The 24,242-nt window shown below is 41.1% G+C and overlaps 2 protein-coding genes across 3 annotated transcripts in view; one reads left to right on the top strand and one right to left on the bottom strand.

Moving 5' to 3' along the window:
- Positions 1 to 24,242, top strand: part of LOC119500812 (uncharacterized protein C13orf42) — a 43,816-nt gene that overhangs the window by 17,066 nt on the left and 2,508 nt on the right. The window contains exons 2-3 of one of the 2 annotated variants that reach the window (XM_037790757.1): positions 23,296 to 23,849; positions 23,932 to 24,076. In XM_037790757.1, coding sequence (XP_037646685.1) covers positions 23,397 to 23,849; positions 23,932 to 24,076 — 598 coding nt within the window. In that variant the 5' untranslated portion in view covers positions 23,296 to 23,396. Of the gene's footprint in view, positions 1 to 23,136; positions 23,850 to 23,931; positions 24,077 to 24,242 lie in introns of those variants that run through there. The other variant, XM_037790755.1, reaches the window with a different exon arrangement.
- LOC119500808 (TLR adapter interacting with SLC15A4 on the lysosome) lies at positions 18,276 to 22,080 on the bottom strand. Its single transcript, XM_037790751.1, has 2 exons — positions 21,633 to 22,080; positions 18,276 to 19,552 (listed from the first exon to the last, which is right to left on the bottom strand). Exons 1-2 carry the CDS (start codon positions 21,763 to 21,765, stop codon positions 18,606 to 18,608), a joined length of 1,080 nt encoding a protein of 359 aa, XP_037646679.1. The 5' UTR covers positions 21,766 to 22,080; the 3' UTR covers positions 18,276 to 18,605.

The raw sequence follows: 24,242 nt of genomic DNA, 5'->3' as shown, positions 1-24,242 counted from the left end.
TTTTCAATGCTCTCATTTCCGTCTGTAGCGAGTCAAAAAACTCCGCCAGAGTACTCTTCAGCTGTTCTCTTATCACAGCGGTTATGTCCTTTCTTATGGAGGAGAGGATATCGGCTTTCACCGAGGCGATGTCCATGGTCAGTTCAGCCGCGGGTGCGGGTGAAGCCTGGTCGGTGTTAGTTGAACTCTTCGCCGAGGATGTGTTGGGCCTTGTGGTGGATGAGCCCTCGTTCTTATATTTGCGCAGATTAGACGCCATCCACGTCGATTTTACCGACCTTTAACTGCACCTTGGTTAGTTGAGGGTAGATTCTAAGCTTTTTGCGTGCTTTTTTAAAATGAAATGTCGTTTAAATACGAAATTAGTCAGGATTCTGCAGGAGCTCTGAAAAGTACGTCTTACTCCATTTGCGGCTGGCGACAATAATTTTTTTTTATTGATTAATCTGCAGCATTTTTTGTATTTTAACAGGCCTTTAACAAACACCATTTCCCATGAGCCCCAGAGCTTTGCGGGCTGAATGAGTCGAGGGGCTGCAGTCAGTTCAGACATGTCTGCGATAAAAGCGGGACAGAGAGAAGCAAACACTGTAAATGTATTTAGACTGCAGCGATTACAGCTAAAACAAATTGGAGACAGCAACTTAGAGAGTAGAGGGCTTTGGTGAATCTTATGGATTAAACCAAGTTACGATGACATACCCGTTGAAATCTGTTAAAATCATGAAGGTTTCGACTTCTAATAGAAAGTGCAATTTGACAATTTGTCTTTGACAATATGGAAAGTAAACCCCAGGAAGACGCTTAAGGTTTGGCGTTAACATCAAAAACACGTACTGTATGCTGGACTAATCAGCAAAAACATTAAGCTTTCTAGAGGCTGTACCCTCAAATATAGTAGCCACAATCGTGGTATCAGCTTCCTACAGTAGGTCCAGTAGAGTGCTACAGGAATGAATCCTAACACCCGGAAACGAGTTAGCATTTTTGCCCTTCCGGTTCCCTCGTCTGGAAGTCGATGGGTTTTTTGAATGGGTTTTTAGTTAGATGCCTAAAAATCTGTGGTTAACACAAGCTTAAGAGATTTTAAAGTTTTGTTCTACGACATAAAATACGTCAGCAAATATCCCGCTTGTGAATTTTAAAGCCCTTGTGTCTTTAAAAAGGCGGTTGCTAACAAGTGGCTAATTGAGACTACTTAACGTCATCACGCCGACTCATCCGCCTCTACAGCCTCGCTGTGTATACTCAAACTCATGCGTCCGTGGTGTACTTCGTTTATAATCTAATATGAGCTTTAAATTCCTGGTTGGCCTACAAAATAGGGGTGTAAGAAAATATCTATACACATGAGTATCACGATATTATGTTATGCGATACTGTAAAGATTCTCATAAACACTGTATCGATTTTTAATTAACCTCTTAAAAATCTGACGGCCAGCCATCGGGCCCAGCTACTATTTAATTGTTCGGAGGTTGTAGCAGGGTCAGTTTTAAAGAGAGTGAAGGTAGTGGCATCATATGAAACTAGTCGAGAAGGAGGCTAAATAACGCGCCAAAGTTACGCTAAATGTTGGCGAGGAAAAACTGGCATGGCCATTTTCACAGGGGTTCCTTGACCTCTGACCTCAAGATATGTGAATGAAAATGGGCTCTATGGGTACCCACGAGGCTCCTCTTTACAGATATGCCCACTTTATGATAATCACATGCAGTTTGGAGTAAAAAAAACATGCAGTTTCTTACATGCAGTATACATGTGTCTTTTTTACCTATTCTAAAATGGTTTATTTCTGGTGTGTTCTTTATACTATGACAGTTTTCCTTGCCTTGCTTGCAATATCGCAATATATTGAATCATTACCCCAGTATCATGACACGCACTGTATCGTCAGATTCTTGTTATCCCTGGAGAACTCTGTTTGGTTTGTTCTTATTTTTCGGTGATATAGAGCTCTCTCTTTCTCTGGCACAGTGCCTGCTCGCCTCAAACCCAGTTTAAAATGGCTCAGCACGAGGAGGCCCTCTCACAGCCCTATCACATAACTTTAAGGATGTGAACACACTTGCCACAAAACACAGCACCCTCTTTGTCTACAGCTAGTAAACAGTCATATGTTATGCATTATAAATATATGAGTTCAACCCAAGACTCCTGAATTGGTCATGTTGGGTAACTATTCTGATGCAAGAGTGTATTTTTTTTTTATAATGAAACAAAGAAAACACAATGTTCTATTAAAATGAAACCCAAAACAAGACATTTATGTGTGCAGACACACACTTGTCTATCTGTGATCTGCTCTTCTCAAACTAATTGCTGTGACACCCAGACAGTCCGAGCCAGACGGCATCAGCCACGCTGCAGCTTTGTGTCTAGTGCTGAAATCTAGAGCAAGGTCAGTACCAAAGCAGCTATCTGCTCAGACAAGGGGCATGGGAAAGTGAGATCAGAGCACATACAGGAATCAAAGTGGGAAAGAAAGACAGAGTAAAGAACCATTAAAAGTAAATTCAAGTGCTTTAGGTTTTCAGTGTTGTTGATGGTAAGTAGGTTTTGTAAAAACTGTTGTTAGAATTAAAAAATTCCCCTTTTAAAAAGACGAGAGCAATTGTCTGAACTTTTGTCCGGGTATAGGATTTCTCTCAACCTCTCAGCTGCATTGACTGAAGGGTAAAGAAGCTTCTGTTGTAACTCAGTTTAATCTATCTCCACAACAAATACTTTGATACTCTTTCTCAATGTGTGCAGGTTGTTTAAGAAGGTTTTCAATGAGTGAGCATTGTTATGTTACATGATTTTGCAGCAGTAAACATTTCCTGAAGGCTGATCGCACAAATGAAATTCTGAGGTTGCCGTGACCCGTGTAGACAGCTCTTTGGCACATTCAGTCGAGTCGGCCTTGAAACACAAGTGTGGAGAAAAACACAAGGCTTTTTTTACCAAACACTTGGGGCTTAGACACCCACAGACACTCCAAGACAGGTCTCAGAAACTTAAGAGGACAACTTCGCATGATTCAAGGCTTTGCATTAAATGGCTCCCCTGGAAAAAGTCTTGTACTGCATTGTTTGTTGATTTGTTGGGCGCTCTTCTGGCGGTTGCTATAGCGACTGCCTCCATTTTCTCTCTGTGGCTGCTCACATAAAGGGCTGTGTCCTTGTCTCCATAATAGTTACAAATTGAATACTGCACTTTCCAAGGACTCATGTCACCAACTTACAGCAGAGTGAAAGTGTACGTGTGTGTGTTGGAGAGGAAGAAAGAAGACAAGTTTGCTTTAGATGTGGTGAATGCGAGGTAAAATGTACAGGTTTTTCTTTTTTGCTTTGTCTTGATTTATGTTGTAAATCAGACAATACTAAACAGATAATGCAATTATAAAAAACATCACTGAAATAAATGTGAAAAACAATATGCTTCGAGACACAAACAAAGATGAATAGAAACAAACAAACTACAAATAAGCGGAAAAATCAAAAGCAAAGGATTTAAAAGAAGGGCCTGGGTGTGGCAACACAACCGTTCCACATTAAGGTGCATCAGAACATTTTGTTTTCTAAAAGTGAACCATTCAGGCTATTATTAGTCATAACTCATACTCTCATCCCTAATGGATCACACGAGGGCTGCCCAGTCAGTCCACCAGCCATTCATATTTACAACTGGAAATATTTAGTCATAGCTATTAGAGGGTTAGAGAAAAGAGAAGGAATGTTGGTCATGATAGATATCATTTTCTTCTCATCAACCTCAGCCACACTAGTGTAAAGTGGTAACTCAAGTCTTATGTGTCTCTTTGAGATTGTTTTGTGTCTCTTTGTGGTCATTTAGAGTCATTTTGTAGTTGTTTTGTGTCTTGTTGTAGTCATTTTGAGTCTCTTTGTTTTCATTATGTGTCTCTTTGTGGTTGTTTTTTGTCTCTTTGTGGTCATTTTGTGTCTCTTTGTGGTAATTTTGAGTCTCTTTGTTTTCATTATGTGTCTCTTTGTGGTTGTTTTGTGTCTCTTTGTGGTCATTATGAGTCTCTTTGTGGTCATTTTGTGTATCTTTGAGGTTGTTTTGTGTCTCTTTGTGGTCATTTTGTGTCTCTTTGTGGTTGTTTTGTGTCTCTTTGTGGTCATTTTGTGTCTCTTTGTGGTTGTTTTGTGTCTCTTTGTGGTCATTATGAGTCTCTTTGTGGTCATTTTGTGTATCTTTGAGGTTGTTTTGTGTTTCTTTGTGGTAATTTTGAGTCTCTTTGTAGTCATTTCAAGTCTCTTTGTTGTTACGCATCTCTGTGGTTTTGTGTATCTTTGTTGTCATTGTGTGTATCTTTGTTGTCATTGTGTGTATCTTTGTTGTCATTGTGTGTATCTTTGTTGTCATTATGTGTCTCTTTGTTGTCATTATGTATCTCTTTGTGGTTGTTTTGTGTCTTTTTGTGGTAATTTAGTGTCTTTGTTGTCATTGTGTGTATCTTTTTTGTCATTATGTGTATCTTTGTGGTCATTATGTATCTCTTTGTGGTCGTTTTGTGTCTCTTTGTGGTAATTTAGTGTCTCTTTGTAGTCATGTTGAGTCTTTTGTAGTTGTTTTGTGTCTCTTTGTAGTCTTTTTGTTTCTCTTTTGTAGTCTGTGTTTTCTATTCAGTGATGTCACAGGGTCCTGGAGTACACCTGTACATCACTGCAGCAAGGTGAGAAGTTAAGCCACTGGAGGGCAGAAAAAACACATTTTCAGGCGTTAAGTTACTGTCCAAGTCAGTGTTTAGGTGTAAACTTGACTTCAGTTGATGCACAGTTTTTAATTCGACCATATAGTCTTACCGCAAGGTCCACTATCTTTTTTCAGAGTTTTTAACCGCTACTCATAGTCCTCCATCGGGGATGGAGTTTAGAGTTCACCTTACACGACTTTAGCCCTGTCTCTGATCAGATTTACAGCTTTATAGTTAGTTATATGTAGGAACCCAATAAATTAATAAAAGCAGCTCACTGACGCACAGAACCTCTCTTTGAACAAACACAGCATTGCTCATTGTTTACCTCAGCTGTGAACCTCTCACTGAATGTGGGCAAACAGCACGCGCACACACGCACACACACGTATCACGCTTGTGGCGCGACGGTCCATAGTCTATTTGCTTCTCCTCTTGTAACAGTGTTCAAGGGCGGTATATAAACACAAGGTCACCCTGCTTACAACAAACAAAGCAGCAGATATGCTAGCTTTTAGGGCAGGCACAAATGATTTTGCCATTACCGCCCACCGCTGGGTTGTGTTGTAACATGTTGTGATAAAATGTGTTGCATTGTGTCACGTTGCATGGCATTGTTTTGTGTTCTTGTGCATGGCGATGCTATTTATTTATGTTTTTAACCCTGCAAGAGGAAGGGATGACAAAATTGCTTTTTATTGTTATCTTTATTATTCATTTGTAAACTTTTAGAGGGTTAAGGGCATTCAAGCCAGCATCGGACATTCATTCTATACATAACTGGGTTTGTGATACAGTATGGTATAGTTGGAGATCCTAAAACAAATTTTTTAAAAATGTGCATATTTTACAAATTTGAATAGCCTTAAAATTATTAATAGTTTAAAGTTTATTACATTTTGGTTATACTAGAAAGAAAAGATTATTTGTGTTTCAACCTTTTGAAAAAAGAACAAATGACTGGATGAAACGACAAGTCCTCCTACCAGTTTTTTTTCGGCGTGCACAGTCTCAGATGACAATGTGTTCTGCCATATTTTCAACTAAGGTGTTTGTGTGCTTCGATTTTAAAAAGGAAAGCAATTATTTAGCCTGCATTCTGAAAACTTACCTATTGTAATTAAAAGAGGAACATCAGCTCAAATAAGGATTTTCAGCTCTGTATTAAGGCAGTCTTTAACTGAGAGATCCCAGTTGTGAGTGGGTACAAGGAGTGATGAGCCACAGTGACATCGATCTGGGGCATGATGCCCCTCAAAGTGCAGCCTCAGGCCAATCTCCACCCCCAGAGCATGGGAGTCTTGAGCTCAGCCAGACCACTTGGCAGCCTGCTGCCAACAAGAGCCACGTGTGTCGATGCTGTATTTATTATGTTGTCACATACGTCATCACCTTTTTATTGTGCAGCGTTTTAAATCAAGTAATCCGTCTTTATTTATTCACTTGTGTATTTAGCTGAATAGAATATACTGCATACGGGAAACCCCATAGTTTGTCAAACAGTGTAGTATCTATGTTTTGGACCATGTAGTTCTACCCATAGATGAGTGAGATAAAGTAGCTGAACAAGCATTCCCAAGCGCTCCCAAGCACTTATTTCTCAGAGCGTGAAGATAAACATAGTTCAACATTTGGAACGCAGCAACGCGGACTGCATGTCATGTGATGAGGAACAAGCAATCGCAGCCGGCAGATACCCTTCTTTCTTCTGTAAATACTGTATCAGTCTATGGTAAATATGGAGGAGAAGTTGACCGAAGCAGGTCAAGTTGCTCCCTATTAAAGGTAGGGTCAGTAATGCTGCGGAACTAGCAAGAGTACTCTAGATTTTAAAAATGATCCAACCAAAAAGCCCATCCCAGTGTTGTCAACTATTTTCCAATGGAAGTAGCCAGCAGCACTAGCTCCAAAAGTCCCTAAATCTAATGAGAAAGTCACCAAGTCGGCAACACTGACAGCCCGTCCCTTCAGGTCTCCCTCCAAAGCCACTCCCCCACAATTATCATTATGAAATAAATATGTCATAATGAACATTAACAACAAACATGGCTATTGTTAGTACTCTCTGCTGTCAAGCTAGTAGGTAGTGGAAGACGTTGATGCACAATGAGGCAGAGTGCACGCAGGTAAACGGGCAGGCCGGCCGTCCAACCATTACATTTGTCTTATTGAATCAAATATAACAAAAATGTATTTGAACAGCACTACCAACCCTATACCTTTAAGCTTGAAATATGACTTAAATCTTGCCCCATCCAACAATGAAATTTGCCGTATTTTTACGTAGTAAAAAGTAGTAGTTGCTGCGGCCCGTGGCTGAATGAGCACAATATCCAGTTAATACGCATTGCAAAAAAACAGTTACACAATACATAAAACAACTATACAGGTATCATTTTAAAAACAATATATTTTAGGGTGATATTTTAGATTATCTTAGAAGCATTGCCTTAAAAATAATGTCAAGCCTGTAGTAACTGATTCTTTTGGCCACTTCGGCAGCAGAAACATTGACATATTATCACCTTTCAAGTTGATATGGGGAACTGTTTCTGTCCACCAGATAAATGTAAGTCCAATATTCACTCTCTTTTGGTTCTGTTTTTGGTCTCCACCAAATATCTGGCTCTTCAGCTGCTAAATTTGTCTGCCATTTGCTGCTGTGTACAGTGGGTTTTTAGAGGTTTTTATGAATTTCTTATTAATCCCTGATGATCTGCCTCAAGTTATTCGCCAAAAACTACATTTTACAAGAATCCATTTGAACACATCATGATGATGTTATAATTGACCTTCATCTCATTTTAACTGAATAGAGCTTGCATGCATCATAATGTAACTCGATGCAACCTCTGTACGTTAGCTGTTAGCTCTGTTATTTAGCCAAGCAGGAATGTGCTGCCCATTGGCTGCTAACAGCTAACAGATGTTACTAGCTCTTCTCCTGCCAATTTCAACAAAGATTTGTTGTTCAAAATCTGGCATTGTCAGGGAAATTCTTTTATAGTCCCCAGGACGATGGGATGCTGTTGTTGGGGGATGTTAGGGATAGTGTCAGAATATCAGGGTAAGCCAATCCGAGGCAGAGTAGGGCGGGTCATGCCTTCACTATGGTAGGATTCATAATATTGTTCTCTGGTACCTACGGTTACTGTGGTACTATTTATAAAAAAAAAAATTTAAAAAGTACTGTCATGTTTTCAGAATTTGGCATCGACTTGGTACCGAAGTATCAGTTATTGTGACATCCCTAGATGAGACCTGTAACAGAGTTACAGTAAGGTAATACGTTTCTGTGTGTTCGTACGTACATTTGTACGAGTGGCCCCCCTTCATATAAATGTAGTTATTCGATCTATAATATAAAGGATATTGATTATAGCAGCTTTAAATGAAACATAAAAACATAAAACAGGTGCATACAAAGTCCGATTCAAAGGATTTAAGTTTACTCATCGCTGCATGAATCATACCCATCCGAACAAATACAGATAAACCCACCACTACAAAACGAGGGAGTGAGCGAGAGACAGTGCAGAGGCGGGACACTGCAGTTGTAATGTCCTTGTTGTGGATAAATCGTGTGTTGAACATATGCCACTGGGACGTGAGCTAATTAGCCAAGGTTGAGTGGGACCCTGGGGGGTGAAGGAGGGAGAGGGGGGGTGGGCAGGGGGAGAGGCTGCCAAGGTCAAACCCATGAGTGTGCATGTGCTACCGAATCCATACAGCACAATAGTCCCCCCAGTTCCCCCACTTCATCCAGTCTCCTCACTAAGACCATCTTCACTTTGGCAAAACACACCTTCGTTCCCATTATCTCACTCGGCCTCCCAGCAAGTCACAAAGGATTTACTCGACAGGAGCGTCGTAAAAACGCATTTAGACGAAGCGGCGATTAAAATGCAGATTGCCTCACCTGACTCCTTTACACATATATCCCCCTTTACCTGCCTTCATCCCTCTCTTTATATCTCTGCTTGTCCTTGGCGATCTATTTATCTTATCCAAATATATGTCACACTATGAAATAATGTTGCTTTTTCATATGTATAGCCTTTACTGACAACACACGTAAGACACGCGTGCCTCAGTGTGTGTGTGTGTGTGTGCGGTGTGCTGTGTGGAAAGGCTACTGAGTGAAATATGAACTACTGTAGCTGCGGAGCAATAATTTATGTCCCTCCTATCTCATTCTTTATTGGTCTCACAGTGACTACAGTATGAATATTTTTGCCTGAAAGCATATCGAGGACAGGGTCATGTTTGCATAAGGAGGTAAATTATGACACTAATAACAATGTCGGCATGCCAGGAAGAGCCGTGGGAGGAGGTGAGGATGAGTGGGGGTGAGTGGAAAACAGCGAAGGGCCAAGGTGAGCCATATGGGGACCAAGGTGAGGGAAAGGACATCGGTGAGTGAAACAAACATTTAAAATAAGAATAAGGGAAATAAAGAAGTTTGACTGGTCTTTGTCTTTCAGTGATGAAATGCAGTGAGAAAAAATTCTCATTAAATTTGTCAGTGAGGTGTCCTTCATTTGAGACTTACACACCTTGAGCAACAACAAACACAGTTTTAGACTTCTGTAAGTAATTCGTTGGCAGGCAGTGAGTCATGCTGTCTGACTCTGCTTCTAAGAAACTTGTGTGATTAAAGATCCGTAAGGCCTTGAAAATGCAATGCTTTCTGTCTTTTAATATGTCAACCTGAAAGCATTGTATAACTTTCTTCTTTGAAGTTGAAGCTGTGAAATTACTCATCGTCTGAAAAGCTCAGAAATCACTTTCAGACAATTATTTTTTTCACAACTTTTTGTGCCATACTTCTCTCCTCCACGACATGTCAGAAGGCAATATCCTTTTCTTCTCCTTACCTTTTCTCCTACTTTTCTTTATCTTTGTGCGCCGTTTCTTTTATCTGATTGCTGTAGTTGCGAGTTACTTTGCAGACAAATATTTTACATTCTAAAAATATACAGTAAGCTCACGAAACATGATGCATTGCTAAAGATTAAAGCAGCCGTTGAGAGTAGTTGAAATAAACTCCATCTCGACCAGCTTAAAATGCAGATTAAATGTCGATGCATCAATAATGTAATACTTTCTTCATGATGATTTTATACTTTACATTTTGCTGCTATTTCTGTACTTTTAAATTCAGGACTTTTACATGTGATCGAGTATTTTATTATTGCTGTATTGCAACTTTTACTGAATACTCCTTCAACCGCTATGTTCTACATCTTGATTTGAAATGTTTTGGATGAATAATACCCGAGAAACGTGGGGGAAAGTACCTACTCCAACTCTGTATGGATGGGAGGGTGAGGATAAGGATAGGATAAGGATAAGTCTGGCGAAATTGTATCTTTTCTTTATTGTCAACAAATTCTTTGAAAAGACCAAAACCAGACCTTACTCCGTCTCTGTCTCTCAGCCCCAAGTCAGTACAAGTCAAAATGTTTCTCCTTTAAAAAAAAGGCTGAGTAATTTCCTAGAAGAGCTGGTCACTGTAGTTTTTTAGCACATTTTACTCAAACAGGAGTAGATAGTGTATTTGTTGGGGACTGTTTTGGTGTGCTAGTGAGTATTTATGGCAGCAGGACAGTGTATGATTGACTCAATAAACTACAGTGCTCATGTTCATCAGGAATATGTCACCCAGTGCAACGCTGTGACTGACTACACCGACAACACGTGTTCGTTGCATCAATTCATTTTTGCTTTAGGTTCTCACGTGGGATTGTTGGTATATATGGCATACTTACACCACCATAGCTAAACCTACAGAGCTTCTCATATTTTTATCATTTTTTTCCCGCACTTAGCAGCCTTTTATTCACCCAGTGCCTCTTTGAGCTTATTCAGAAGTAACCTTGCCAGCTTGCCATCATAATTGGCTACAAATCCACTTGCGGGGGATGTATTCGAACTTTCTAGCCTTGCTATTCAGCCTCAGCTGCTAATTCAATGTAACCTGACTCGCCAGATGGTTTGTTACACGGAAGCGACTGAGAAGCCGTCATTTGAAACTGTTTGGAAAAGGGCAAGCACTTAAAATAGATATGATAATGATCTACTTGGTGGAAGGTGATTGGACGAACCATCTGTCAATCAAACTTTTGCCGAAGCCAAGAGGGAGAAGAGCGACAACATCTTTTCCATCGACGAAAGCCTTCGGTGCCGCTCTTTGCTCTTCTTTCAATGAAGAAACACTCTCCAGTTCTGATATAATTGATGCTATTGCAGCATCTACACTAACCTCTTCAGGAACGACCATTGTTGTTTTGAACATGTTACACACACCTAAACCACACCCGTAGCTGCCAGTAATCCCTCACAGGACACTGGTGGTCTGGACACAAATACATTATTTGAAGCCTGACAATGTGGATTCTCATGTGATCTCGTGTTATCGCAAGAATCCATGTGCCGTGCAAGGTACATTTTAATATACATACAGATCGATTTTCAGGAAATTCAGATGTTCAGGTTAAAACCAACTAACTCTGATGTGAGGCCTACAGTATATCTGTGTGTATTGACGCTTCCTGACGAGATATGTTGTGAGCATTTTGTCCAAACAAAGCATTCACCTGTGACAATTGATTGAGGTTTTAAAGCATGTCATATTTCACCCGGATGAATATAATCCTAGATTCTTTTATCACGAGAAGTTTTTTCCAATTACGCTTCTTCCTTTCTACCCTTTCAAGTTCATCCATTGGCCTTGCTTAACTAGATAAATTGATTTGGCACATCATTCTGCCTCCACTTCACAATTTATTTGTACCTGTATAATTTTCCTCTCTTTTCAGGGAGTTTCTTTCTATACATGTTTGCTATTGCCAAGGCTAAGGCCTCCACTAAAGGCCAGTTGAGCTTGTTGAACTTCCTGTTTATAGGAGACAGTCTGTTGCCGTGCTACCTCTGCAGGCATCACACTTGTATGTCTTAAATGTGTCTTTACACTCTCTTTTATTTGGATCAATCAAGTCAGACTGTAACAGAAAGGAACAGATGAAACTGTGGCAGAATAAGTTCTTTACAGGAAATGATTAATTGAAATTTATAAAACTGCCTCCCAGCAGTTAAGGCTGGATTACCAACTGGGCAGACGAGACTCTCAGGTGGTCCAATGTGGCAATTATTTGTGATAATTAGTTCAAGGGATGTCACGAGACCAGAAATTTAGTAGTCGATACCAATACCAGTGAAATTCCACATTTAGAATTACACATTCTCGATACCAATTCGATATCACAGGGAAAATCCCACGTACTTCAACATCTACTCCTTTATTATCATGTGCATACTGGTTTTTGTTATGAAGTTCAACAGGTCATAATTCCCTCTATTATCTATTTTTTATTGCTGTGAATACATCTCCTTCAAACAACTGGATTTATTCACGTTTCTTGTCAAAAACTACATTTTACAAGATTACATGTGAACACATCATGATAACGTTAGAATTTACCTTCACCAATATACTACTGAATAGAGTCTGAATTCATCATAATGTAAATCAATGGCACCTCCCGTGTTGAAGTCGACAGGACGAGAGATAGTTAGCGTTAGCTGTTAGCAGCCGGTAAGCAGCACAGTCCTGCACTGAGCGAACGGGTAACGTTACTAGCTCTCGTCCTGCCAATTTCAACACGGATTTGTTGTTCGCAATGTAGCATTATCAGGGAAAAAATAGGGTGCTTCACCCTGGACGTGTCGATAGTGAGTTTATTGCATCTCTAACATATTTTGTATCGTCCCCAGGACAAAGGGACACCGCTTTTGTCGGGCACTGACGGTACTGTAGAAAAGAAAAAACGTCATGTTTTCAGATTCTTGGCATTGAATTGGTACCAAAGTATCGGTCCTCATGCCATCCTTATTAGTTTGATATTGAAGTGTAGCCCACAACCAACCTAAACTGAATTGATAGGGGCCTTAGGGTGTCAACTTAAAGCCTAATGTTTTGTAGAGAGGCTCCAAGTTTTACGGTCTGTATTATTTCACTATATATGGTGCTAACATGTTGCATATTCCTAAATAAATGTACACTTAATCAGACTACTCACTAGTGCATACACAATGCATAAAGGGTGGGGGAAACGTGGGCCAACAGGGGCTCATAGTTCATTTTTGTCCCTCGGCCGGTTAATCCGGCCCAGCAAGTACTCACAATAGCAGATATTTGGCCTCTGCATTGCTTCAGTTACCTTTTGTCTACAGATTAACTTTCACTAAAACCTTTGAATCCCAAACACTACTTCTCTTTAGTATTTGGCTCCATATGTGCCTCTTTTATAATCCTTATCCAACTACGGCATCACTTCCCCCTTACTATGTCACATTGGGTCTAAATTGCCAAAGACTGTTACTATTCATAAATTTGTGCACTTTGTAATAAATCACCATTCAATTCATACGAGTCTCTCCTGATTGAAATGTCGGTTAACGGTTAAACGGTTAATTATGAAACATTGATATCCTGTACAATTTTCCCATTTTATTCAAGCCCTTAACCTTGAGCTTTTTGTAAAGGTATAGAGAACTAAAATTGTTTTTACTTTTTCACAGCTTTTACACGTGAACCTGAACTTTGAGGCATAATCATGCTCTGCTCAGATCTTTCTTTTTTTAAAACACAGTAAGACAATTGAAACATTAAAAGCACTGGTAGCATACACGCAATACAGAGTACAATAAAAGGTTCATGTGATAAAAGCAAAGAAAAACTGCAATAATAAGAATAGGGGTAATTTATTGAAGGCTGGATAAAGGAAAACTTGAACCTGTTGCACTTCATTTTCAGAGACATGCATCACTGACCTGAAGGGAGGATGTCAAATGCCTCAGAGAGAGGATGCACGGTCCACATTTACGATGATAGCCTTCTGCATGATTTGCCTCACTACAATGACAATGTTGCCCAGTTGATTCCTGTGTCGCACATTTAAGTTGCCCTACCAACAAATCACTTAAGAAGATCAGGACTGGCTCTGTAATGGATTTGTAAAATAACACCATCAACTTTCTGTCAACATTAGGGCTGTGTATTGGCAAGAATCTGGCGATACGATACATATCATGATACATGGGTAACGATTCAATACATTGTGATGTACTTCAATACAGTAAGGCGATATATTGCAACTTTTTAAAAATCTAATTTTAGGAAAACTGTCGTAGTATAAAGACAAACCACCATATGCATACAAAGTAAATAAGAGTAAATAAAAGTCACTATATGAAATGACTACTATGGGGACTAACATCATCACACATGAATACAATTGGACTCATTGGATCCACAAGAGTCTCAACTTTACAGTGAGTCCCAATGTATGTAATTCCAAGACTGTTTAGGGACCCCAGTGTGCAGAAATATTCAAATACACCATTTTAGAACAGGCAATTATCGTAAAGTGAGCATGTCTGTAAAGGGGAGACTCGTGGGTACCCATAGAACCCATTTTCATTCACATATCTTGAGGTCAGAGGTCAAGGGACCCCTGTGAAAATGGCCATGCCAGCTTTTCCTCGCCAAACTTTAGCGTGATTTTGGAGTATTATTTAGCCTCATTCATGACAAGCTAGACATGACATGGTTGGTACCAATGAATTCCTTAGTTATTTCTAGTTTCATATGCTGCCAGTACCTTTACTCTAGCTTTAAAACTGAGCCCGCTACAGCATCTGAAAGACAGAGTGGCGGCCGGATTTTTAAGAGGTTATTTAAAAATCAATACAGTGTTTTGGAGAATTGAAAGTATCACAAAACATACTATTGTATTGTACAATATTTTCTTACGCCTCTAATTAAAAACATTATGCTTCATTAAAAAGTGCGGATGTAAAAATGATTTATAGTATGCAAAGGGAACAAAGACAGATAAAAACGAGCAACAATGATATGAGATAAAAGAACAAGTATGTCACCAGCTCCTGAAAATTGGGTCAGGGCTGATAATAATCATAACAATAATCCATTTGTCATTACATACAAGAAGATTGTGATAACAAAGATAATTTACACTCATTACCTCACTCATTACATCACACATTACATCACGCATTACCCACTTTGCAGAGGCATAAATAGCCAGCAAGGTCCCCAAATCAACATAGTGTTTAGTGATATAAACTATAGTGAAGAAGAATAAACATGTGAGTGGATAAAAATCTTTTTTTTTTTCGTCCAGCTGCCATCCACAGTCACATGTGTACTGTGTGCTGTGATATATAGTCATGCATTACCACATTATGTTCCCCGGCTCTTTGAGCGCCAGATCCTGCTGCCCCGCTGTCTCTCAAGGTCTTTCTCTGTCTGCTCTGGCTTAGCCAAGGTCACCCACGCTGCTGCAGGCTCCCTGCAACCTTGAGCGGCTAACTGACCGGGAAATGTGTGTTCTCCCGTTCCACCACCTACGTGTCCCGCTGTCAATCAGCCAGATACAGAGCAGGGGCTGTCATTAAATGTTCCAGCAAGCTGCCACTTGGACATTAGGTCACTCCGGTAGATGTAATCTGAAAAGAAAAAACACATTCGCTCAAGGCCGTCTAAGAAATTAGGAGAAAGAGCTCAGCTTCTGGACTTAATTGAATTAAGCTCCTCGACACAGTGACTGTAGTCTGAAATGCTTCCACCTCTATGAGAGTATTTACCACAGCTATACATTAAAAAAATGTATGGGCAAACTAATTCATGAGTTCAAGTAAATAAAAAATGGAAATGTGCGTGTGTATCCATGTCTAATCCGGTAAAGAGCTCAAAGGATCTTGACTATCCATAGGCCTTGAAAAATTTGCGATAGAGGTTTTTAAATCACACAGTCACAAAGGAGGAAAAAAAAGAAAAAGTAAACAGTATATGACCGTTCCAATTAACAAGGCTACATACTAAAAGCTTTTTAAATAAAGGCAAGCCACAAAGTGCTACAGAGCATTAAAGCCACAATAGTGAGAGTGTATCTGGGACCTTGGCTTTGATATGAAATCTTGTGGCCTTGCCTTAACCGCCCTTCATGTTAAAAGCTCTTTGTGACAAGGAAATTACTTTATGAACCTCTGAAAGACGCTCCAACACTTCAACCTCCCTGTTAGTTTCAGCGCTAGACCATGAGAGAAGTGTGTTGTTTTTTTTTCCATCCGTTTTTTTAAATCGCTGTAGCGATTACATGTTTGTTTCTGTCCCTGCTCTCATTTCCCGGCTTCTCCTTCACTCTTTGACCTTAGTTTCACTTTCTCTTAAAGAGAAAAATTCTAATTAGAGAAAATTTAAAAAAAACTCTTTGCCCCTCCATTTATGTTGTATTTGCACCCAAATAAATAAATTATATTAATTTGATAAGCTTTTGACACGGAGAGGTAAATAATTAGTGTAATTTGGTTAAGTTGAGGGTTCATGAATAGATATTCACAACCTGCAGCGTGTAGCTTTACCTTCAGCCCTGTAAGTAATTCTTAACCTCCGCTGGAACAAGAGGTCTGATTTTCATTTTTCCAGGGTCTGTGCAAATCAGTTTGTTTGAAATTACTCACCCTGCCGGGCTTGGCATCGGGTGAGTCATATTTATACGCGAGCGTGTTTTTGTTTAGGTCTGTATGGATTCGGCTCCTTTAACATGTACCTGGAATGTTCAATCCGGATAGAAGCAGAAATACCAAACATGTGTCTCTGCGGCCTTGAGACTTCACAGGGCTGCGACTGCGGCGCTCAGCTCGGTAAACACAGTTTCCTCCTGTGGCTCTGTGTTTGGACAGGAAACAAGGAAGCTGATCAAACACTGGCTCAGAAGGCCACGGCTGCACTGAGCTGGAATGGAGTCGCGGGTCTTTTCAAAAGCGCTTTGAATAGGGGGAAGCGTGAAAAATAACATGTCACATTTAGCGTGCAAATCCATCGGTCTGCAGCCCTGCTGAGTTTCTCGTTTGTGTGCTCGTGCAATATTTTCCCAAAATAAATCATGCAGCGTAGATAACCTTATCTCAAGCTTGTATTTTGTTTAGAGGAACCGGTATCAGACACAGTGTTAAATGTGGTGTTCATGCCCGACTGCCTGCGTGCTACAGATTTACAGCCCAGTCCTGATGACATCATAGATTAGCAGGGAGCAGATGATAGGAGGCATTAGCTGGATGGATGGATGTTGGGTGAGGGAGGAGGGATAGACAGTGAAGAGGAGGAGGAATGAAAGAAAATAGAGGAGGTGTGTGTCAAAGTCATTTGGGTTAATAAGTTAGGTGATAATGCTTCCCCCTTGTGACCGTTTATTAAACTGCAGACTTTTGCATCGACTCATTAATGACATCTTCATCATTTGCAGCAGAGAATGGGAATAAACATAAATGACCAACAAGTTTACATGTGTGGAATATATATCTTTGGGCATATATTTATAAGAAAGGTGCACAATCTAAACTGATTGCATTGGGCTTTGTACTGTATTTCTCAGCTGTATCTTCAACAGACATATCAATACCGTCTGTCTGTTTATCCTTCGATTTTCTCGACAACCATTCATCCGATCGTCTTCACACTTGGCAAGTGTATTGCTGAGGACTCGAGGAAGTGCGATGTCGAGTGCGAGCTTTTGAGATCAATGGGACATATTTGTTAGTAGTGCGTTATGTACACACTGTGTAGTATATTGGGAGGCTTAAGGCATAGGCACATTAAAAAATAAATAAAAGAAAGAAATATACTCACCTCTGTAACTCTCTTTCTCACACCAACAATGTCAGAGACCAATTGTATATTTATATTATAATAAATGCAGTTATTTATGAAAATAAAAATCTTAACTTTTGTCTTAAAACCATTGTGATGTCTGAGTGTTGCGGTTCACAGGGCTAGGGTTAAGGTTCTGGGGGGTTGAACCCTAGCCTTAGAGCGGCGCCACAGGGGGGGGTTACACTGCCATATGGCAGAGCTGGGTACAGCTCGCTCCCCATCGCTCTTCTACAGTACATTCAAGAACAGAGTTTATTCCATTGAAATAACGGTTATGTCACAAACCTTGTGATTTTCAAACTCTTATATGTTATTATGAATTAGTTTCCTAAATGACATGACGCCATGTTCTTCCATACTTAAGGGTACAGTGTGTAGGATTTGGTACCATCCTCCGTTTCCAAGACTGCGGTACCACGGTTTTGCACTCTGCGGCTCACATTATCGCAGTTTCACAAGCGTGACGAAGAACTACGGTGGCCTTCAGGCAACGTAAAAACACGAAAGGCTCTCTCTAGAGCCAGTGTTTGGTTTGTCCGTTCTGGGCTACTGTAGAAATGTGGCGGACTCCGTGAAGAGGACCCGCTCCCTATGTAGATATAAAGGACTCATTCTCAACTAAAGACAACACAACTATTCTTAGTTTCAGGTGATTATACACTAATGAAAACATAGTTATTAATATTATATTACATTTCTGCTAATAGATCCCCCCCCCCCGAAATGTTACACACTGTTCCCAGAGAGAGACATTTATGTCAGATGAAGAAATGATAATCAGACATACAAAGTGTTATTCAAAGACTTGGCTAGCAATCCAAGCAGTGGGAACATGATGTTGTTGATGATGTGGTGTTCTGTTAGAAATAAAGGGGGAAAAAAGATTGGTTTCAATGTTCAGTTCCTGTCTTTACTGTTGTTTAGAAAGGGACAACTGCACAACAACAGCACGCCACATGAACATACACCATTTGCATGACTGCATCCTAAAATGATGATACATATAATTATTAATCACATACAGAATTTGCTTTCAACACCATCCTCAACACAGCTTATCAATGAAAAAGATTAAATACAGTTATCTGTTTGATTTTATTTTCTGTTGATAAAACTAAAATGAGAGGGAGAATTGATTGGGTGAGTTCCTTGACACTGGGGTGATCACTCCCCTTTATTCTCTGTGAGCTGCTCCCTGGATGCCTCATTTGAAATCTGCAGAAAGGGAGTGCTGATCTCACTTGACTGCATGTCACCAGCCACCCGCAAGAGGCAGCTGAGGACCATGTCTTTGGCCAGGCCGGCCTCCAAGTTCCCTTCCCGACTCAGCTGCAAAGTGATCTGGTCTAGGCTGGTGAGGACCAGCTCTGAGCCCAGGAGAGGGCAAATGGGGTCCGAATCCGAACCAGGGGCCCCTTCCCTGGCCATGTTCTCCATCATGTACTGCTGGTACAAATCCAAGAGTTTCTGCTCCAGATAGTGATTTAGAAGAGAGTTGGAGAATGGACCCTCACGCCCCTGGAACAAAAAGCTCCGATCGCGGGCGCTCCCCAGTCTCCAGCGATTTGAACCCCCCCTCAGTGGATGCACAAGTCCCCCCTTAGATGTCTGTCCTGGGGGAGAATCCTCCACAGCTGGGGGGACGTCGCAGGACTGGAGGAAAGGGCCGACAGCCTGGGCGTCGGTACAGACCCGGAGCTCACCATCATTTGTTGAGAGAGGCAGCACCTGGTCGCCTCCGATATGGAGGTCGCTGTAATTTTGGCAGATGCTCTGACAGAAGGAGGGAACCAAGAAGGGGGCATCGCTAACTGAGCGAGCCTGAGCTGGGATCTCTATTTCCGTAGAGATCTGTCTGCCTGGCTGGAGATCCAAGGACTGCAGAGGAGAAATGTACAACTCCACCGAATCACTTCTGTTGTCCGTACAACCTGTCAGCTCGGGGGAATTGTGATGAACGAGCGGAGTGTGTCTGATGGAGCCTGGCACCAGGGTAGCAGCTGCTCTCGGCGGCCCATAAGCACCCTGGGGAGCTTTCTGAGGAGGGAGGGGATCCAGCTCCTCCAAAACACCATAGGTCATGCTCAACAATCTGCCTTCACAAAGCATGGCTGCAACAAAGAAGCACATTCTTAGAAGCTGTGAGCCCAGTTATTGAAATACACAGCATGTCAGTCAGTATTCAACGTGTGATGAGATGCAACTGTCAGCATAGATTCATCTATTCATTCAATGTTTATTATTCTTATATGGACACTGGAGACGCCCCCTCTCAGTTGATTAGTCGATTAATCGGTTGTTTTGGTCTTAATCGAATAAGATTTCTTTAGTGGATTAGTCGTTTTTTATGCTGTTTCAGCCAATTAGACTGTTGTCAGGCTATTGGCATTATCAGTCGCATGTGAGTCAATAGGGGCCTACTACACCCACTAGTAGGGTTTATCATCTATTCACATGGTAGATCGCTGAAAGAAGGTGTAAAAGAACACGACAGTGACCTCTAGTGACCATAGTTATTATGACAGGAAGTCAGGCGCTGTAGTGTAGACAGTGTGAAACTCACAATAAAGAGCTGGAAATCGAGGAAGATGGATGGTACACAAAACACAGGGTTTACACGTGTTGTTGTCTTCGTGTTCGTAGTTATTTTAACCCAAAACACAAGGTTTTTCCCTTAACTTAAAGGGACTGTTTGTAAGAATCAGAAATGCTTGTTAACAGCGACACCTATGGCCGTTAAGTCAACGAAAGTCAGCGTCGGGTGCACGCTTGAGCTCGCTCTACATAGACATGAATGAGCAACGCTCAAAACAGTGAGGCAACACACGTCAGCTTAAACCACAATATCACTCTATATTTCAGCTGCTTGGCAGTAATGTTAGCTGACCAGACGAAGGTCTCTCCATGAATTAATGCTGATCCTAGTGTTGGCTTTTCCTGCCTCAGCCTCCCGACCACAGTAGGAGGGAACAGGGAAGACTACGGTATCCGGTTCTGAGACGATAGCGTTTTTCGCTGCGGAGCCCCGTCACTTCACAAGACACGGAAAACCTCTGTTGGTCTGGAGGAGCTGCAGCAGTTATTTCTGCACGAACGTCCACTGTACATTTACTACATATTCTCAGAGCTACTAACTCTTCTGCAGTGTGTAGTGTGCGTCCATGCACGTGAGGTGGAGTGAGCTGAGCGAAGGCAGGCAGAGGAGCAGAGAACAGCAGAGACTCCGGCCCTGGAGACCAAAGCTACGGTCTCCCCCGCATCCTCCGACCGCGGCCAACACTGTTTTGCAAGATGGGCTTCACTATATATAACTTTGGTGCTTCCGTGTAGTTTGTGTTGGAGTCTGAGTCTGAACAGCGTAGCCACACACGAGCGCGCATGGGACACCGACCTGGATTGATTTATACGTGTAAGAAGTTACAAACAGCCCCTTTAACTAATTGTTTTTTTGCCTAAAGAAGCCTTTTTGTTTGTGTTCAAAACATGACATTTCATTCAGTTTTATAACATGTTAGAACACGTTGCTTTTAGGTCTCACTTTCACTTTTACAAAGTAGTAGGCGTAATATGCCCCTAATTACGCCTGTTTAATGGCCTGATAACAGTCAAATCGGGTGCTTTTTTCATGGTGAATGACTTATTTCCAAGAAACCTATGAGCACGTGTCTGATAAACACAAGATTTAAAGTGGTACTTTTGTGTGATTCTTTGTGGAGAAGCTCAGATTCACAGATCTGTCTATTAAATCAACTAATCGATTAGTCGACAAAATGGTATGAGTGTTAGTCGACAAAGATTTTTTTTGGTCGAGGACAGCCCTAATGGACACATATTGAGCATGGACCATATACTGTGCCACGCAACCTTTATAGCCTTTATAGTTTGCAATACAAATACACAAAACTCAACAAAAAATACACATAAAACAGGACAAAACACAAAGTGATACAATGAAATGATAGACTCAATGACAAACGGCAGATCATTCATGACTACATGATGATCCCACTTTAAATGCTGCTTCAACTGAGTCTAATAGGATCTATTCATGATCCATTTAGAGCTCTGTGCATAAGGAGGTCAACATATTGATAGCCAAAGAGGAAAAAAAAAACATCTGTCCAAAGGAGGATTTTTACAAAAGAGCACCTTACCTTGTCTAACAATCATAAAGATAAATCATATTCCTACCTTGGACCAGAATCAGTCTCTCAGTCAGCTGTCCTTCCACAGTCTTTAGAGAAAAGCACTTCTTAGAAACATTACTTTTTCTTCCAAATGTGTATACTGCATACGATTCAAGCATGAATAACAGTGCATTCATGTGCAAGGGTTGTTATATATCACCCCAAGAGGAAGTGGGAATGTGAGATATTACTCTTTCTTCCCATTTCTGCTATCGTAATGTTGCAGCTGGGTTGATCATGAATATATTCCAACTCATCATTTTGCCAATTAATATCTTATTTTCATAGGATCGTTAGACAGGCTGAGCATATCCCACCTCCAGTTCTTACTTTTGTAAATTTTTCAATTTTACAGCCTCACATAATGCATCTACCTCTGCATCCCTTACGCCAAATGAAGTGAAATGACAGATGTTCTTATTCTCATGAACGCAACATAAAAAGGACACCACAGAAGTTTTGTTTCTCTGTAAAACAAACAGGTGTGTAACGTTGAAAGCAGAAAATATGATCAAAAATTATCTGATTCCTGTTTTCGCTTTCTGACAAGTCATACCACAAATCTCTGAGTTGTGAGGATATGCAGCTTTTCAGTCGAACAACTGCTGTTTGGAGCTTCCGGCTTCACTCCTCCGGTTAACTGTGTTCACAGCCCAAAAGCAGAAGTGTGATTTCATGCTCGGTTATGTAACCACAACTCATCATTTCCTCCTTGAAACGGTGCCATACTCTTCAGCATGTTTGTTTGTTTGTGACATTTTCATCTTTATTTGACAGATGACGGTGTAGAAATGGGAGAGAGAGAGAGAAAGAGGGGTGTGACATGCAACAAAAGGTCCCACTTGATTTGAGCTCCTCTGTGGTAAAAAACGTTTGTATGAATCTTATCTCCGTCACAGTTGATGTCTAAACCAATCATCTGGTGAAAGTGATGGAAACTTTCAGGCTATATTTACAGCCGGGATTTTTTTTCCAAGCTGAAAGCACCTTGTCTGCATGTACGACTCGCTTCAGTTGAGGCTCTTGTGTTCAGACTTCCTCTGCTTGCAGCAGGGAAGCCCGACAATAGAAGCACGTGAAACACGAGAGAAGATGTTTCATTATTAATCAGGCGAGGAAACCTAGACATAAGTCAACATCATAGAGCTCCTCCAGTTTGTTTTCAATATCCCGGTCGTTCATACATACAACTGAATTAGTTATTTTCTTCTTCTGTAGAGCCTTTTTAATATAAACCCAACAATTTTAACCGTTTAACCGACCCGCAGTTTAATCTATCACGTTCATTTCTAAGATCTCCTGTTTGGTCTATGGTTTATTAAGAGATGGTTTCACCTTCACCAGCCGTAAAAGTCAGTTTGTTGGATTGCTGGCTGTTATTTTGTCCACTAAGTCTCGAATGAGTCAGGATATCTGACACAGGCCTGCTGCTCAGTAGTAATGGTAGCACGAGGTGTAGAGTTACCGACCCGTTGCTACGGCAATGTTGCTGAGCAACATCCGATAACATTGAAGACATATTGAGATCAGGTTAGTCCAGAGACTCAGATCTGTTTTTGCTTTTGTGTCCCAAGCTGTTTTGAAATTTCAGCACTCTGGACAGCGACTGTTCTCAGTGAACAGCTCCAGTCAGGTTTAAAGGCATTTTTTCGTTTGTTTGTTTTGAGACATATTGGCTGGCTTGAAGGAACGAATATGGATGGATGCTTCCCAAACACTAAGAAATCGAAGGACGAGTGTGTGACCCTGAAAGACTCCATTTAGAGGGATGTTCAGGAAGATTAATAATGTGTTCCATCCCAACCATCACAGACACAGAGGGCGGGATGGAGGTGGTGGTGGTATTGGTGGTGGTGGTGGTGGTGGTGGGTTTCGTTCCGAGCAGGACTACCACAACGCCTGCACCGTCAGGCTGGTCCGCAGCACCTCCATGCTTGTGGTGGGAGAGAAAACTCAGTCAGCCGTGGGCTCGACTTTGAAACGGAGCAAAAGCACAGTGAGCATCGAGTCGACCTTGTACTACTATCAGAGACAAGAGGACAGGATATGGCTCTACTCTCAGAATCAGAACTGCCTGGAGTACCTGGAAGCACTCGTGGCTTTGAGACGGCAATACACAAAGAGTGTGAGTGACTTGAAAAGTAGCGACGCCAAGGCCACGGTGTCCTCCAAGAAGAAGCCTGCACCCCCGCCGCCGCCGCCGCCTACAAAGGTAGAACCGGTAAGCTTGAAATCATCTATCCCAGAGCACATGGCAGGCAGTATCAAAGACATACGTTCACATGTTGTTTTTTTAACCGCAGATATCAAGAGCCAAACCCTCTGCTCCTCCAGTCCCCAGCGAGGAGGACACTTTGCAGTTCTTTGATGAGGTCATCGCAGGCTGCGACAACGAACCGCTGCGCAAACCGTACATGGATGATGGACACGCAGATGTGGACTTCATAGGTGAGTTTAAAATCCTTCCCTTTAACTGTAATGATGCTGGGATTTAGGATCTGCAAGCCTTAAACTATTAAATATAGATACGAAAATTGTGTTTACTTTAAGGTTAGAAAAGCAACTAAGTAGATTCACTAAATACTAATATACAATGATTTTATAAATATGATGT

This window comes from Sebastes umbrosus, chromosome 13, assembly GCF_015220745.1.
Source record: "Sebastes umbrosus isolate fSebUmb1 chromosome 13, fSebUmb1.pri, whole genome shotgun sequence".
Taxonomy (NCBI): domain Eukaryota; kingdom Metazoa; phylum Chordata; class Actinopteri; order Perciformes; family Sebastidae; genus Sebastes; species Sebastes umbrosus.
This window is presented reverse-complemented; position numbering and strand designations above follow the sequence as displayed.

Bases quoted from the DNA above. Each gene is read 5' to 3' on its own strand.
- LOC119500808 (XM_037790751.1), bottom strand. From the start codon at position 21,765: ATGAATGCACTGTTATTCATGCTTGAATCGTATGCAGTATACACATTT. The intron at 19,553-21,632 runs GTAGGAATATGA...TCTTTGTTGCAG, and splicing joins GAGACTGATTCTGGTCCAAG to CCATGCTTTGTGAAGGCAGA.